The 18,096-nt window shown below is 38.9% G+C and overlaps 2 protein-coding genes across 3 annotated transcripts; both read right to left on the bottom strand.

Moving 5' to 3' along the window:
• Window positions 1-2,833: 2,833 nt before the first annotated feature.
• On the bottom strand, window positions 2,834-7,315 carry LOC139980094 (uncharacterized). Its single transcript, XM_071991471.1, has one exon. The coding sequence runs from the start codon at window positions 7,313-7,315 to the stop codon at window positions 2,834-2,836; it is 4,482 nt and encodes a 1,493-aa protein (XP_071847572.1).
• Window positions 7,316-14,736: 7,421 nt separating this feature from the next.
• Window positions 14,737-18,033, bottom strand: LOC139979563 (solute carrier family 35 member G1-like). 2 transcript variants are annotated; one of them, XM_071990501.1, is made up of 2 exons: window positions 17,594-18,033; window positions 14,737-16,102 (listed from the first exon to the last, which is right to left on the bottom strand). In XM_071990501.1, the coding sequence occupies exon 2, from the start codon at window positions 16,038-16,040 to the stop codon at window positions 15,030-15,032; it is 1,011 nt and encodes a 336-aa protein (XP_071846602.1). In that variant the 5' UTR covers window positions 16,041-16,102; window positions 17,594-18,033; the 3' UTR covers window positions 14,737-15,029. The 2 variants fall into 2 exon arrangements, with proteins under 2 accessions (XP_071846602.1, XP_071846603.1); XM_071990502.1 differs by having other exon boundaries at window positions 17,488-18,033.
• Window positions 18,034-18,096: the final 63 nt, after the last annotated feature.

Genomic DNA, 18,096 nt, shown 5'->3' on the forward strand with positions numbered 1-18,096 from the left:
TGAGTGGATTTCATTCCATTGGAGTGATCACTCGGCGCACTTCAAATTAAGAGTGAAATTTAACTCTATTGGAGTTAACCCTCACTCCTAATATGAGTGAATATAACTCTATTAGGAGTTAAGATTTACTCCAATGGAGTGGAAATTCACTCTTATACCGGAATGTGCTCAGTGATCACTCCCATGGAGTGAAATTCACCTATGTTTTTATCAGTACAGTACAGTGCATATCATCATAGACGTACGTACGTACGTACGTACTACGTACGTTCGTATATCAGACGCACTCGATACCCACGATACGATACGGTCCTGGAGAAACTATTTCCACTCATCATTTTTTAAGGCGATACAGTAGTGAGTATTGAACAGGCACAGCCGCATGTTTGCAGGAAATTCAGAATTCCCAATATTTTATATCTCTACCAGTAGTGAAAATCATGTTTCGACAGTTTCGTGGACATAAAAAGTTGTTTTTGTGGAATATTCAATGACATATCAGGGGCGGCTGCAGGATTTGTGACAGGGGGGGGGGTCTGACTGGTCCAGCCGCGCCTGAATGTAAGACTATCTAAGCGGAGCGCCATCATCGGTTGGCGCGGAGCGTACAAGAAAATTTTTGGCTTTACAAACCCCCCAGATGGCCGGAAACGGCACTTCCCGAGTATTCTAAGCAGCATGTACCTATAGCCTGAAAATATGGATCTCATGTCTGCAATTTCAGGCCCCCCGTAGCTACGCCACTGATCACGCATGGGGCACTTTCCCTCGAACGCGGTAAAAAAAAAAAAAAAAAAAAAAAAAAAAAAAAAATCAAGATTTTCAAAAAGGGGGGGCCCGGGCCCCCCGGGCCCCCCCTGGATCCGCCCCTGATATATATACTGAACCCAAAAATCTTCCGGCTAATCGCTCGGAGTTATATCTCCACATTTGACCAAAGAATTTCTAAAATGCTTTAAATCACCTTCAATCTGTAATTTGATTTATTTTTATTTTTTCACATAAAAAGAAAAGCAAAGAAAGACAATGTTGATAAACTGAGCACCACAAGCACTGTTGTTTGGGTCATGTTAGGACGTTTTTTCGACAATGGATAATTGACTGGGAACATATGTATCTATAGGGAATAATGCCTGCGTCACACTGTCCCGAAATTGACACCAGATGGACACATGATAAAAAAGGAAATGTTCAAATTCGGCTCTGATCGTAAAAAAACATCGGGCCATTCCATGCATGAGGGCATCTTAAGCCATCGTATGACCGCCGGTGGAGTTTCTCAGGCTCCGGCAGCATGGGCGGCGATCCTGGGGGGGAAGGGGGGATATATCCCCCCATGAAAATGGGTGGAGGGGATGTAATACACCATATCCCCCCCACCAAATGCCAGGGATAAGAATTTTTTTCATGCCTACATTTATGTATCATCGTGAATGTACGGCTCTTTTTAGCTTCATTTCTCGCCTACCATAAACGCTGTGCGATCTTTTCAAATAAACCGTCTTTATAAAGCAAGAATAGTTGACTGTGAGCTTCATTGGCCCTATAACAACAAAATGTATTATTGCGCCCACGGTATTGATATAGTACATATATGCACCCTCATAGTATTCATATAGGCCCTATAGTAGGCCTACACTATAGTATGCCTACATGTTCCCTCGAACAGCTGAGAATCTCATGTTACAAGGGTAATGCTTAATACACGTTTCACCTGGATGCCCTATTAATCGGTACCTAGGAATGTAACTATGTGTAATTGTGTATTGCATGTGTATAGGCCTATGTTACGTAGTGTGGGGTAATAAGTTCAACACAGTGTCATTCGTTGCTTTTCTTCCTTTATTTTTCAAACTCCACATACAGTATCTCCACATAACTCCACTGCTTCCTTTCACAATTCACTATATCAATTCAACCTCTGCTTAACTCAACCTAAACAACCTCTGCTTCCTTGCAACACTATCCTCGCTATCTTCCCACACTCCCTTACGCTTCTCTCCTTTTCTCCTCTCCTAATACCTTGGCTCCTCACCTTACAAAAGCCACAGTCCAACTGCCCGTAACCCCTCTCCTCATCTCTAGCTCTATCCTTTAATCCTATTAGCAAGTCTTTACATGTCTAAGTAATCCCAGCTTTGTAATCCCCTTAAGCTATCCCTAGGACATAAGCAGCTTTCCTATCCTTACTTATAGACTTCACAACATGCCCCTCCTCCCCGAAAGACTGTGTCAGTCTTCTTTTACCTTAAAACTTAATCCTTACGAACCCTATGTACACAAAACAAATCCAACCAAACCCTGTACCATCGTTTACATACACTTTTTACAAGAGTGAAAGTTAATCCACTCAACAACAACCTCTACTACAAATACAATTGAATTTACTGACAGCGTACATGATATACACAATATACACAGTATATGAAGTTATACACACTCAATACACTCGAAAGGTATAGCCTCGTAGTTAATCTGAAATAACTGAAATAATTTGAAATTACTGACAAAGTACACAATTTTCACAATATATACACAGTATGTGAAGTTATACACACTCAATACACTCGAAAGGTATATAGCCTTGGAATTAATCTGAAATAACTGAAATAACTGAAATAACTTGAAATTACTGACAAAGTACACAATTTACACAATATATGCACAGTATGTGAAGTTATACACACTCAATACACTCGAAAGGTATATAGCCTTGGAGTTAATCTGAAATAACTGAAATAATTTGAAATTACTGACAAAGTACACAATTTACACAATATATACACAGTATGTGAAGTTATACACACTCAATACACTCGAAAGGTAATAGACTTTACATTCTGCTGAGACCATCAGCATTGCCATTAGAACACCCCCTCCTGTACTGCACATCAAAACTGAATTGCTGTAAAGCCAATGACCATCTCAACAGCCTATTATTTGAGCCTTTGGTTTTCTCCAGCCATTTCAGAGCTTGGTGGTCTGTGAAAATTTTGAATCTGACACCAATCAGATAGTACTTCAGTTTAGCGACAGCCCAAATGATTGCCAGGGCTTCTTTTTCGGGTACGCTAAATCTTTGTTCTCTTACTGACAATTTACGACTGATGTAAGCAACGGGATGTTCTTTCCCATCCTTACCTGTCTGACTGAGAACAGCCCCAATTCCAAAATTTGAGGCATCGGTTTGTACAACAAATGTTTTGTTGAAGTCTGGGGCATAAAGAATTGGCTGGCTGGTAAGTTTGTCCTTCAAAGACTGAAAAGCCTGCTCGCATGCTTGATCCCAGTGGACAGCATTAGGCAAGTCCTTTCTAGTTAGGTCTGTTAGTGGTTTTGCCAGCTTAGCAAAATTTGGAACAAATTTTCTATAGTATCCTGTAAGTCCTAAGAAGGCCCTAACATTTCTCTTGGTGAGGGGCTGGGGAAAATTCTGAACCCCTTCTACAATATCCCAAATTGGAGTAACAACTCCACCACCAATCTTGTGACCTAAATAGGCTATCTGATGGAAAGCAAACTTGCACTTCTTGGGTTTCGCTTTTAGGCCAGCCTCCTCTAACTTATGGAGAACTGCCTGTAGATGTGCGATATGTTCTGACCAACTCTTGCTAAATATACAAATGTCATCAATGTACGCCCTGGAGAAACTCTCACAACCCTTAAGTACACAGTCCATAAGTCTCTGGAAAACACTGCTGCTGTTTTGAAGACCAAATGGCAATACTGTGTACCTATATTGGCCAAATGGCGTCACAAAGGAAGTTTTATCCCTCGACTCTCTGTCTATTGGGACCTGGTAAAAACCCTTTGTCAGATCAAAAGTACTTATATAGTGGGCACCAGCTATTTCATCTAGGATTTCATCAATCCTGGGCATAGAATATGGGTCAAAGACTGAATTTTTATTCAGCTTTCTAAAGTCTGTGCACAAACGTAATGTCTCGTCTGATTTGGATACAATGACTATTGGTGAGGCATATGAGCTAATGGTAGGTTCTATTATCCCTAGCTTTAACATGCTGTCCAGTTCCTGTTTTACACGATCTCTAAGAGCATGTGGTACCCTGTAGGCCTGTTGTCTAATAGGTGATTTTGTGTGAAGTTGGATGTGATGTTTGACTAAGTGTGTTCTACCTGGGAGGTCAGAGAATACATAACTATAAGCATGTATTACTTCCATAACTTCCCCTCTCTGCTTGTATGACAACTCTTTATTGATTTCTACATCTCGCCATGTTTGAGTTTGCACCAATGACGGACCCAAGTTATCATCTAACCACCCAAATTCTTCACCTTCATCTGTTTTTCCACTGTCCACCATGCCTGAAGTTTCACTACTGATTTCATGTACCACACCAGTTACATATACACATTTAGAGATTTGGGTTTCTTGCTCTCTGTTATACCAAATTTTGCACAAGTTAACATGTACAACCCTCTTAGACTTACATTTATCAGGCAACTCAATTTCATAATTCACCCGATTTATCCGTCTTTTCACAACATACGGTCCCTGCCACTTGTTGTCAAACTTTGAAGGCCCCTCTGGAAGAAATACCAATACCCTTTCACCTGCCTTAAATTCCCTGGGGGTGGCATTCTTGTCATAATTCTTTTTCATTTTCTTTTGGCTTTTCCTTGTGTTCTCATTAGCATCTTGCAATAGTTTCGGGATGCGTTTGCGCATACTCAGCAAGTGTGTTACCACATCATTGGGATCACTATCAGATGATACCCACATATCTTTAAGAATGCTCAGTGGACCTCTAATTTTTCTACCATACAGCAATTCAAAGGGAGCATATCCTGTGGTAGCACATGGGACTTCCCTGTAAGCGAATAAAAATGAAGGTATGTACTCATCCCAATGTTTCATTTGATCCTCCGTCAAGGACCTCATCATGTTTTTGAGAGTACCATGAAAACGTTCTGTCATACCATTTGTTTGTTGGTGCCTCGCTGAGGTTGCGATTTGGGTAATATTGAGTCTACTGCAAATCGATTTCATAACCTTCGACATGAAGTTTGTCCCTTGGTCATGAACAATTTCCCTGGGTAAACCTATCCTAGCGAAAACCTGTATCAGGGCATCCACAACTGTTTCTGCTCTGATGTTGGACAAGGGGATAGCCTCAGGATACCTGGTGGCATAATCCACAATGGTGAGCAGGTACATATTCCTTTTCCTAGTCCTTATCATTGGGCCAACTATGTCTATACCTATACGTTGGAAAGGTGTATCAATAATTGGCATGGGTAGTAATGGATACTTGCGAATTTGTTTGCCTTTATCCAATTTCTGACATACTTTACATGTTCTACAGTAATGTGATATGTCTTGAAAGATTCCCGGCCAATAGAAATGCATTAACACTCTATCCTTCGTTTTAGTAACTCCCATGTGTCCTGCGTTATCATGCGCCATTTCAAGAATATCTTTTCTACATTCCTTTGGTACTACAATCTGTTCCGTTACTTGTACCTTATCTAAGTCACCCTCAGGGCCTTTATTCTGGGCTCTTTGCCACTTCCTCAGTAATAACCCATCTTTGGTAAAGAAGCAAACTCTATGCGTGCCTACTTCTTCTGACTGAACTATCCTATCTCTTATCCCTTGTAGAGAGGCATCTGAGTTTTGCATAGCTATTAGCCTTTCCTTATTAATTGAAACTATTTTGGTTATCCCAGCACTGACAGGTTCTAAGGCAACCGGTTTTTCTCCTTGTTCCATCTCATTTGTTTCTTCTATTTTATCTTTTACCTTGTCAACATGTTCTTTTGACCGTTGCTCAACATACTCTCTTAGTTCTCTTTCACCCTGTTTAAACTCTTCTACTTCATTCCGTGCTTGAGCTCTGGTTAATACACAGATGTCTCTTCTAATGGCTTCCCCACAATGAGAATCTAAATCATGACCAAGAAGAAAATCTTTCTGCAAACCTTCAATAACAGCTACTCTTACTTTGCCAGTTATCAGCTCACAGTTTAGTTCCACTTCGGCCAATGGGACTTCAACTGTCCCTCCCACACCTGATACTGTTATCCATTTACCATTTAGATAGCATCTACCCGGGACTAAATCCGCTTTTATGGCAGATTGCGTGCATGCTGAGTCTCTTAGAATCTTTATGTTTTGGCCTTCTACCTTACCATCCAGCATGCACTTTTCTAGCCTAATGGCAGCTACATCGTCTACCTGATCTGGTGCACAATTATAAACTCTTCTTGAATCTGCATCTCTGTGCCTAGTGTCCTGGCTTGGGGCCCTTTGAGGACAAGCATTACAAAGATGGCCTGTCTGGCCACAAGTAAAGCATCTCCTAGAGACTTCTGTTAATGCTGCCTCTTGTCTACAAAATTTGCTAATGTGACCTGCCTTACCACATTTGAAACAAACTATACTGGGTTTGAATGCAGTGGCATTGGCATTTAACTGTGGTCCCTCTCTTTGGAGTCCCCTTCCGTATCTTTGCCTCTCCCATTTTGCTACTTGACTCCAATATTCATCCCCACCTCTGTTTATTATATATCTGTCTGCCTCATGGGCCAGATCTTTACTGGTCTTAATTTGCCTATCCCTCAGGTGGATGCCTAAATCAGTAGGGAGGCAACTAATTGCTTGCTCGACAACTAATAGTTCTTTTACAGCTTCAACATCCTTTTCTTCTACATCTGAGAATCTTATCCAACCATTTAAATGGTGATTCAAGTCATTAACCCACCCTGACACAGTTTGATCTCTTCTTTTTGTGGTGTTTCTAAATTTGACTCTGTAAGTTTCTGCATTTACATGGTATTTGGCTAGTATGGCAGCTTTTATCGTATCATAATTCTGAGACTCTGTTATAGGGAGGTTCACATAGGCTTCCTTAGCCTTACCAGATAAATTTGGGATCAAAAATATTGCCCACTGTGATTTATCCCACTTGTTTGTTTCTGCTAACATTTCAAAACCTCTAAGATATACATCGACATCTTCATTTTCATGCAGACGAGGCACCTTCATCAAATTTACACTTTCACCACTTGCCACTGAAGTTGGGTTCGCTTGAACTTTGGCAGTTTCGTTCTCTATCTGAAGTTGCTTTAGTTTTACTTCTTTATCTGCCTCTACTTTAGCCTTGTTCAGTTCATGATCTTGTTTGGACTTTTCTATTTCAATTTGTGCTTCTACCTTACGCATCTCTAGTAAGTAGTCAATCCACATTTCTTTTGGAAGACCTTCAGGTATCCCTGGTGGACAAGTTTCGTCTTCCTTTTTATCTGTTGTGTTCATTTTCACTTCATTTTTCTCTGATCTTAAATTATACATGATGCACCCTTAAATGGAGAATATGAAAATAGCAATTATAAATAAATATACAACAATTTACAACCTTAATGTATGTGTGACCTCTTTCAGATTCTCCACCGCAGTTTCAGCCAGAAAGTGTCCAAGAAGAACTCCTCAAAAATGACTCCATACAAGTTACTCAGCTCTCACAGTTGGTTGCTGTCTGTTTTCTATATTTTGGTTTCTCCTTCTTCTCTGCCACCAAACAATGACTTCTTCCACCTTGATAAACGCAAATGCATGTTTATGTAACAGCGTGTTTTTACATGGACAACTCCGCTTCCATAATTGGGCGTTGAATAATCTCCGTCGTACAATAAGCTCCACCACTATGCGGTTGTATGATGTTGTTACATACCCTCGGGATCTTGCTTCTTTAGATGTTCCTGAAACGATGACCATCCATCCATTTCGCCCAAGATTCCTGTGTTACATAATTTCTTTTGAATAAACAATCGTCTGCATGACTAACACATTAGTAAACGATATATATATATATCTTTTTGAGTCTCATTGACTTTTTGCTGGTAGCGGATTTATCACAATGGTAGTGGGCAAACACCGAGGTATTTCTTCTTTTAAACCGCTGCCACCATGTTACGTAGTGTGGGGTAATAAGTTCAACACAGTGTCATTCGTTGCTTTTCTTCCTTTATTTTTCAAACTCCACATACAGTATCTCCACATAACTCCACTGCTTCCTTTCACAATTCACTATATCAATTCAACCTCTGCTTAACTCAACCTAAACAACCTCTGCTTCCTTGCAACACTATCCTCGCTATCTTATGTAATAGCCTGCATGAGGCCATTTTCTTCATCGAATAATATAAAAGAGCTCTCGAACATTCTAACGTAGCCGCCTGAAACAAGATTGACAGGGGCAATTTTCCCAAAATAACACCCGAAATTAAAAAAAAAAAGTATTTTGGATCCTGATTATGAGATATTTCGGACATGATATCCCTATTTTAAAGTTGGGTATATGCCGCTTGCAAACCTCGGGAAGTGCCGTTTCCGGCCATCTAGAGGGTTTGTAAATCCCAAAATTTTCTTGTACGCTTCGCGCCAACTCATGGTGGCGCTACGCTTAGATAGTCAACAAGGTCATATCCCCCCCACTCGGAAGTACGGATCGCCGCCCATGTCCGGCAGCAACTTCGTGAGCCGAAAATTGCCGAAAGACCTTGCGAAGGTTCATTTTCGTGTTGAATTCGTGTGTCCATGTTGCCCTTCGTAAGGACATCGTGAGGGCATCTTGTCAAATCGTGTCATCTTTGTTTTAACTTCGTGTGATCATCGGTGCCATACGAAGGAAACAAGAAGCTGCCCGATTGTCTTAGGAAGGCAACACGACTACGTGACGCCCTCGCAATGCCTTCGTGTAGCCATCGTATTATAGTACGTTGACATTGAGATGGGACCACGGTGTCGGCGAAGACAGCCGAATTTTACTATTTGAAAGTTTTTGCTAGAATAACGAGATTCGAACCAGTAACCTATGAGGTACATACCCTACAGTGATTAACTATGAGCTGAACTATCCAGCCAACTTGAGTTGGTAGAGAGACCTCTTTCCTGTTTTCCATTCTGGTATTTGTATGTATAGCTTATCGATATCAACCGTGTAGGCCTGCTGATGTAACGAACTCCGTACCCCGGCACTGAGTTTTTTTTTATTCGGTAACATTTCTAAAAACCCTGAAGAGGACAGTACACAGCCGTTCAACCCCGATAGGTGCAAACAGAAAATGTTGATTAACAGCGCGATTAATTATATTCTTGGCATGGCGGTATCGAGTCGTTCTGGCCTATATAGCCTATATACTTTAAATATGTAAGCATTTACACGCATTCTCTGTCATATTGATAGTAAATTGTAATTTTCATAACATAATTATAATAATTTTGTTTTTGTAACAAATCATCGAAAATAGATCAACTTTATCAGGTACGGATAAAAAAAATGCCGCAAATCCCAGCTTTATCTACATTGTACACTCCTTGGCAACCTCCACGGAAACAAATATTAGAGTAGATATTTAACCAAAAATGTCGTGTATACCTAATTATAAACCCTAAATATGTCTCAGAATGTACCATTTCACGTCATATTTTTATTGATCTAATGGAGGACCCTCCAAAACCCTTGCTACCCCCCCCCCCCCATCCAACATGGGAGTCCACTACAACGAGCCCAGGGTCACACAACGTTCTTTTGGAATTCCTAGATAAGTACAGGACTTTTGTAATATCTTAACACAGTACGTACACATCTAGTCTATTTCCCCCCAGTTTGTTATATATTACTTGTTAAAACGAGTTGTACAGAAACGACGAAAAGTTTTTTAAAAAAATCAATAAATCAATAAAAATAAAAAAAAAGGAAGAGAAGAGAAGAAAAAAGAGGCATGAAACCAAATATTAAGACTCACTATTATTACACTCACCTCATGTTTTTGGTCATATTTCCTGAATTTTGCAGTAATATCTAAAACCGTCGTTATTACGGTGTTTGCTGAATACTATGGTATAGTCTTTTACAGTGTCTATTAACTCTAACCTATATCTCAAACACGCACAAACACACAGTACGATTACGAAACATCTGCTTTAGCCATAGAAATATCACAGTTGTTTTTCTCTCTATCTATAGAGATATATAGGCATTATAGATGACCAGCACTGCCGATGAAGGGTTAACAACGTTTCTGTGAATGATATTCTAACACACTATTTCTCAGTGTCTTTTCCCGTCCAGTACCGGTATTCTATTCCACGGAAGCCGTTGATATTATCAGTATTATCAGTAGTAGTTTTTGAGGGCTTCTCTGGAAAGCAGTGCTTCTGCACTGAGCAGGACTACCCTCATTAAAGAAGATGACAATAATAATTTTTTCTTAAAGTACATATAGTCATTCTCTGACGTAATGCTTTGCGCAGGCACGTAGCCAGCCTTTGTGGTGTGAGGAAGTCCCTCTTTCATCTTTGAACACACCATCCCACCCCACCCCTCTGGCGAGTGCGAAAGTAAACTGCTGGCAAAGCTCTTGTACAAAACTAATGGAATCGCCCACAATACGTTCATTATTAGTATTTATTCTGCTTAGGCAATGCAGTAAGCACGGACGTATGGAAAGCCGTTTTAACATTTAATAAGGAATTTCAGATATCTCGAAATAATTTCAGATATCTCAAATTAAATTACAGATATCTCCAATTTATTTAAGATATCTACAAATAATTGCAGATATCTTAAAATCAATTTCAGATATCTCGAAATACCAAGGAATTTCAGATATCTGAAATTGAATTCGAGATATCTCGAATTCAATTTCAGATATCTCGAATTCAATTTCGGATATCTCGAATTCAATTTCAGATATCTGAAATAGAATTTTGGATATCTCGAATTCAATTTCAGATATCTCGAATTCAATTTCAGATATCTGAAATAAAATTTCAGATATCTCGAATTCATTTTCAGATATCTCGAATTCAATTTCAGATATCTCGAATTCAATTTCAGATATCTGAAATAGAATTTTAGATATCTCGAATTCAATTTCAGATATCTCGAATTCAATTACAGATATCTGAAATTTCCCGATTAAATGTTAAAATGGCTTTCCATACGTGCCATTTTAACATTTAATCGGAAATTTATGCATATGCATTTCAGATATCTCGAATTCAATTGCAGATATCTCGAATTCAATTTCAGATATCTCGAATTAGAATTGCAGATATCTTGAATTCAATTTCAGATATCTCGAATTCAATTTCAGATATCTCGAATTAAATTTAAGATATCTGAAATAGAATTTCAGATATCTCGAATTCATTTTCGGATATCTGAATTAGAATTTCAGATATCTCGAAATCTATTTTAGATATCTCGAATTCAATTTCAGATATCTCGAATTCAATTTCAGATATCTGAATTAGAATTTCAGATATCTCGAAATCTATTTAAGATATCTCGAATTCAATTTCAGATATCTGAAATAAGAAACAATTTCAGATATCTAAAATTCCCGATTAAATGTTAAAATGGCTTTCCATACGGACGACTGTGTTTGATAAGAGGATGAGTCAGACCTTTAACCTTTCACAATTTTCTTATTAAATGTAATCTTCTAAGGTTTCTTTTAACTATCTATACAGGATTAATGAAGGCGATTCATTTGGACTGGCGTCGAGATTATGGTCAGAACTGTAATTTCCCCAATTCGTAATGTTTCTTGGCTTGGTAAGGTCATACATTCCAACTCTATTTCCCAATGTGTTTATTCTCGGTATGTGGATAAAGTCTTTTAGACACCTACCGCTATTCGTAAATGAATGGCTAATGTTTCCGAAAAATTGACGACTGAAGACTGGAATAGGTTTTACAGTATACCCTGGGCTACAGTTTCTGAATCAAAAATCCAATATTTTCAATTCAGAGTTTTATATAGAATATTTGGGACCAATAAGCTTCAAGTTCATACCATGAGAAAATAACTGCACCTTTTGTGATTTTCAGTTTGAGAGTATAAAACATCTGTTCGGGGGGGGGGGGGGGAGGGGGTGGGTAGTGTTGTACCCTCTTTTATTTAAGGGGCTGATGCTATGTTATTTAATAATCAATTCTTCTCAAAGAAAGATATTTTAACTTGGTTTTGGTGTTTATGTAGCTCACCCATACAATTTTTTTTTTATTTTATGCATGAAGCATTTCATATTCAGTGTTAACTTGTTAAGTGTATTTCTGTCGTAGATGATTATTGCTATAAATTTAAATTTACAATAAGTGTACAAAAGAACACACAACATCGATATTCTAGTACAAATAAAAGTAAATTTGAACTCATGCAGTGTAAAAGAGCTTTCGAGATACGTGAGTTTTTTCCCATTACTTCTGTTTGATTATGTGTGATTTTTCTTAGAAGAACTGTTATTTTTTTATGACGTAAATGTAATCGTTTATATAATTTGGAGTAAACTCGTATTGAAGTATGAAATTGATTATTCATTAAAAAATAAATAATAATAAAGCAATCATAAAAATATATTATATAAAAATAAATAAAAATGATATATGTAATGGATATACTGTACCAATATACTTAAATTAAAAATGAGTAAGTGACATTCTTTTAATTTAATATTCAAGGACTGGAATTGTGGTACAGAATACACAGCAGAAATACTGATGAAAAATCGTTAATTTTGTAACTCAATCCGTTCCTAGAACGTTTTCATTTGTTTACGTTTTCTTCTTCTGTCGCTAAATAGATGCATGGCTGGCCAAGCGATACAATAAAAGATATGGGGCTCTGAAAAATATAGGCTACATAACTATATATATAACTATATATATATAACTATAACTATATAACTATATATATATATGTATATATTATTTTTTTCACGCGCGGATGGGAGCAATGAGTGTGAAGGTTTTCGAATATATAAGTGCAGGTATATATGTGTAAACTAATTAATTTTAGTCTGATACAGTATACGCCATTTATATGTAGGAGCAATCTGTATAACGTTGAATAAGAATCAGCTGTGAATGAGGGAAACAAAAACGGTAAATTTTACCTAGTATTATGCATTTAGATAAAAGCTGTACCCCGAAGGAAATATAAATGTCATACATGCACAATCTACCGGCCGTTTCTAGCGGAAGAGGTAAAAGATGCCGCGAGGGGTCGGTGGGGATGGGGGGGGGGGGCATGGGGTTGGGTGAGAAGGAGGGGATACACGGACACTGCTCTAATCTTGTATAAACGGATCGCATTAAGTTTTAGCGTTGTATGCCTACTCGATGACGGAAGCTGACTACAATCTCTTATTTCAAGATGTAGGTCCTTTTCAAGCTGTGATGACTAAATATATTCCATTCCACAATGGCATCAAATTCAGAATAACATATTGTGGGGTTACGGGATGGTGGCGATGGGTCACCCGTCGTGGGGTCAGGGAGAGGGTATTCATACTTCTACAAGGTACATATCTTTCCTTGGGTGTTGCCGGGTTGTGACCAAGGGCGTAGGAAGCGGGGAGGGGCTGGGAGAGGGACAGCCCCCACCTGAAAACATGGGGGCGGAAGTATGCTTCCGCCCCCCCCCCCACCAGTCGTCGAGGGTAAAAACCCCTTTCATTTTTGTAGGCCTACTATTTTCTGAAATTCAGAACGTAGTCTTTCACCATTGTTCAGACTTTTTAGTATACTGCGATTATTGGGAATCACTATCTCCGCCGGAAATTCGCTAGCGTTTGAGCATACCGTCGGTATAGGTCAGGCATACATACTGACATAGTACATGCACCATCGCCGCTACTCCGTAGTTCATGCATATCACGTATAGCACGTACACGTTGGCAACTCCACGCAAGATGAGTAAAGTAAATCAGGAAATATGAGAAAATTTAATTACAAATTCAGACATTTGTGGCACTAAACAGCATCTGATGGCCTCTAATTGATCAAAAATTTTCAAACGGGGAGGGCTGCCCCTCCCCATTGGAAATTTTTAAGACCCCTCCCCCAGGACGGCGATCACAATCCATCATGCATCAGCCCCCATGACAAAAATACCTTCTTACGCCAGTGGTTGTGATAGGTTAAGAAGCCTATACCTGAAGGTTGGGAGTGTACGTCAATTACAAGACAATTAAACAGTTCAATTTGAGTTGACGATCATGCTGGTTTATTTACACATCTTCTTCTCTCATATTACTGAGAGAGAATTTACAATGAAAAGTTAACAAATTGACGAAAAGTATATATAAATAAGACAAAATCAATATTAGATATGTATATATGGCCTGCAATTATAGAAATTGAGACCATCTGATTTCAGAAGTTATAATTAAATCTGCAGACCAAATGCTATGTATTTGCCGTTGGAGAGAATATCGTGGGATGGTATTTACAAGGTCAACATCATTGGTAGCTATAGGGGTAGGGGCTTAAACATTCAATTTTACTGTTAATTGCAGGCTGCCATATAAAGGCTTCAAATTCTCGTTGACAAGAAACGTTGAAACATACTAGAAAATGATATATTTATATTTAAATGATCTTGGAACTCAAAATTAGTATGATGGAATGTGCATGGAGAACCTAGAAAGTAACCAAACTCCTGTATGTATTTCAGTTGTCATCAAATCTGTGGCTGGGGCGAAGGATTTGATGGGGAAAGGGGGGGGGGGGACTTACTCTCACTTTTGTGGAAGATTTCAATAGTGCCCCTTTCATAAATTAAAAGTGCCCCTTTATAATAATAGAAAGTAACCTGTCTCAATTTTTGTAATTAAAACAGTTTTTGATTTATTTAATTAAAGAGGAGGGATTTTGTAGTTTTGTTGTAAATAGTACATACACAAATGGGATTTAAAGTTCCCAGTGTTAAAAAAAGTGAGGACAAAATGTATCTCAAAAGTGCCCTTTTGTTGACAAACATTCAAATAGTCCTAAACTGGGATGTGTAGTAAAGCCGGAATGCATAGACCGAGGCAGTCTGGTCAGATTAACCCATAAGCGAATAAGTATTTAACTTTAGGCCATCTCTTGTTTCAGGATTTTCCAAGTGTTCAGATTTGCACATAGTATTTGAGAGTGGTTCAAGGTACGCTGAAAAGTTTGTTTTTTGGAATTTTTTTTTTCTGATGTGCAAAATACAAGTTAATGGAACCTCTAGTTATTTTCAGCAGTTTCTTGTCTTGATGTTAGGAAAGTCTTGATATATAGTAACACTGTTGATCCAACAGTGAAGACTACACCGAGTAAAGTAACTAAGAAGACAGTACGGCCTTTGAAAATAAATTCAAACATGAAATTTAGTGGAATACAGAGTGAAATAGCGATGGCTACTATCAGAACATTCTCCATCTTAACGGCATTCATGTATAAATAAAAGCACAATATTGTTACCACACCTAACAGAATACAATAACATATCGCTTGGTTTGTCTCTGGCAACTGCCATGAACTTGTTAGTGTGAGATATACCGATGAAATAACCAAACCGTTACACCCGGCCATGAAAGAAACCAAACATGGGTCCTCTGTATCTCGGTGGGCTAGAGAACGGGCAGCGATTAATACCAATGTATTAAACCCTAGACCAACGGCGGAGGATAATATCCCTAGCAACGCGTGCCCGGTCACGGCAGTATCCACACTGTAGGCTGCACCTTGGTCGGCCATTGTTGTCTTACATATGCAAACTAATCCGATACAGTTTATAACTGTGAGAACACCGTCTAACCAATCGAAAGATTCACCGAGCAAGACGCAGGCTGCTATCGAGGATGGTATCGGTTGATTGAAAAGAATCACTCCCGCGTCGGCAGCGGAGATAAACGACATCGCGGTTACCGCTGCGAATACAGCAGCCGCATCAAACAAACCGAATGATATGTTTATTACAAGATCCCAAGCGGTATATCTTTGACTTTCGTTCCACGAAATAAATAGAACGAAAACGAGAAGGAAACAACTCCGAATAAACAGAGCTTGCATTGGGTGTACCATGTGGACCACTGCTTCAGTGGCGATAAGTTGAGCCGCCTGTGTGATACCGGCACCAGCAGCCCAGATTAAGCCAGTTCTTTGAGTGAAAAATGACATCCATTCCGTCGCAGAGTTGTATCTCGCGCCCACAGTGGATTGATTCTCATCAGGTTGCGATGGGTGTTGGTTCATTTCAAAATAAGAGCCAACGGGGAACTTTCTGTTCGCAGATATACCTCGTTAAAAATTCCAGTCTGTGGAATGAGAAATTTGAACCAGAATATTGGAATGTAGCTCAAGACTGTTATGAGAGGTCGACAGTCTAGGATAATCAATGAGGAGGGGGTTGGCGGTTTTGAAGTTACTACCGCCGAAACAGTTCTGAATCAGAAAACATTGGTGAAATGTAAGGAATAGACACGCGCAAGGCGTGCTAAACAATTCCCCTAGACTATATGCATCTTATTACGATCAGATTTATACATTGGTATAGGTAATACAAGTGCCCAAACAATTTCAGAGTTGGAGAGGGTGGGGTTGTGGAGACGCCCCATGTATATGAAGGTGGATATGTATTGCACCCCGTCGTCATTATCATCATCATCATCATCATCATCATCATCATCATCATCATCATCATCATCATCGTCATCGTCATCGTCATCGTCATCGTCATCGTCATCGTCATCGTCATCGTCATCGTCATCGTCATCATCGTCATCGTCATCGTCATCATCGTCATCATCGTCATCATCGTCATCGTCATCATCATCATCGTCATCGTCATCATCGTCGTCATCATCGTCATCATCGTCATCATCGTCATCATCGTCATCATCATCATCATCATCATCATCATCATCATCATCATCATCATCATCATCATCATCATCATCATCATCATCATCATCATCATCATCATCATCATCATCATCATCATCATCATCATCATCATCATCATCATCATCATCATCATCATCGTCATCATCATCGTCAACAATATTATTATTATTATTATTATAATTCACATATTAGATGCATACCTTTAAAAGAAAATAGAAGGAATGGAATCATGGGAAGGCAAAGAGTCGGCACAGGACACGCACGCACGCACGCCCGCCCCATCCCCTCCCCTTCAGGCATATCAAATTCCCGTTGACCCTATATATAAACTGGAAATGCATGCCTATTTCAAGTTCAAACACGTCCCTTCTCCCAATTCAACATGATGCAATCTAAAGAACCAAAAATGTATAACTTGCTTTTCATTTTAATATATAATTATTTTCACTTACCCCTTCGATCCTTTCATATTTACGGTCCTAGCCATAATACAATGTTTTCCTCTATATTTTGTCAGATACCAAATATAAGTAACTGAATATAGCAGCCCTACTTAGTGCATGTATACTCATAGTTTCGCAAGTTTAGTAACTTTTGAAGTGTTCCATTACAGCGCATTGCCATGATAAACACTGATAATGAAAAGAGTTAAGCATTTGATGGTACGCGAAGTCACATTTAGCAGAATTTCTTTAGGTGAAAAGTTAAAATCCTAATAAAAAAAAAAACTGTTAGCAAACTGCTCATCCACTAATTAGCCTGTGTAAGAGAATGTATAAAATTAAGTTGGCCTTACGTTTCGATCCTATATAGCAGGATCTTCTTCAGAGGCTAAAATAAGTTAAAACCCCTTGTAATAGTCTCGTGGCAGCCGACATTCTAACATGGATACGACAACCTACCTTAGTGAAGTCTTACTTTCATGGATAGCTCCTTGTTGACGACAAAATCAAAGAGAAAACAGTCAATGAAACTAATTTTCAATGTTCGGTTGCGGTATGATGTGTGTTAGAGAAACGTACGTAGTTTCCACATCACATAGCCTATACAGAATATGCATGTCAATATTGACGTCTGTACTGACGTGCATATAGGCTATACCCGCATAAAGAATGGTTTCGCAAGATTTAATCTGTTGATCTACTGAAATCAGATAGGCCTATTCCATCACCGTGAATTGCACGGTGATGGGTCTCGGGGACATTTGTCAACAGAAGTTTTGACGTTATTAACAATTATTCTGCTTCTGCTTCTGTTAGATACTCGTTAAAACCCCTCTCGGGTATCACAAAGAGAATGTTGGTGCGCAGCGCAGCAGTGCTAATAACAATGCGTGGGCAATCTTGTCTTAAACACCTCAAGACCAGGGCCCTCTTTAACGACCAAGGATTGTGAATTCAAGTCT

This window comes from Apostichopus japonicus, chromosome 14, assembly GCF_037975245.1.
Source record: "Apostichopus japonicus isolate 1M-3 chromosome 14, ASM3797524v1, whole genome shotgun sequence".
Taxonomy (NCBI): Eukaryota; Metazoa; Echinodermata; class Holothuroidea; order Aspidochirotida; family Stichopodidae; genus Apostichopus; species Apostichopus japonicus.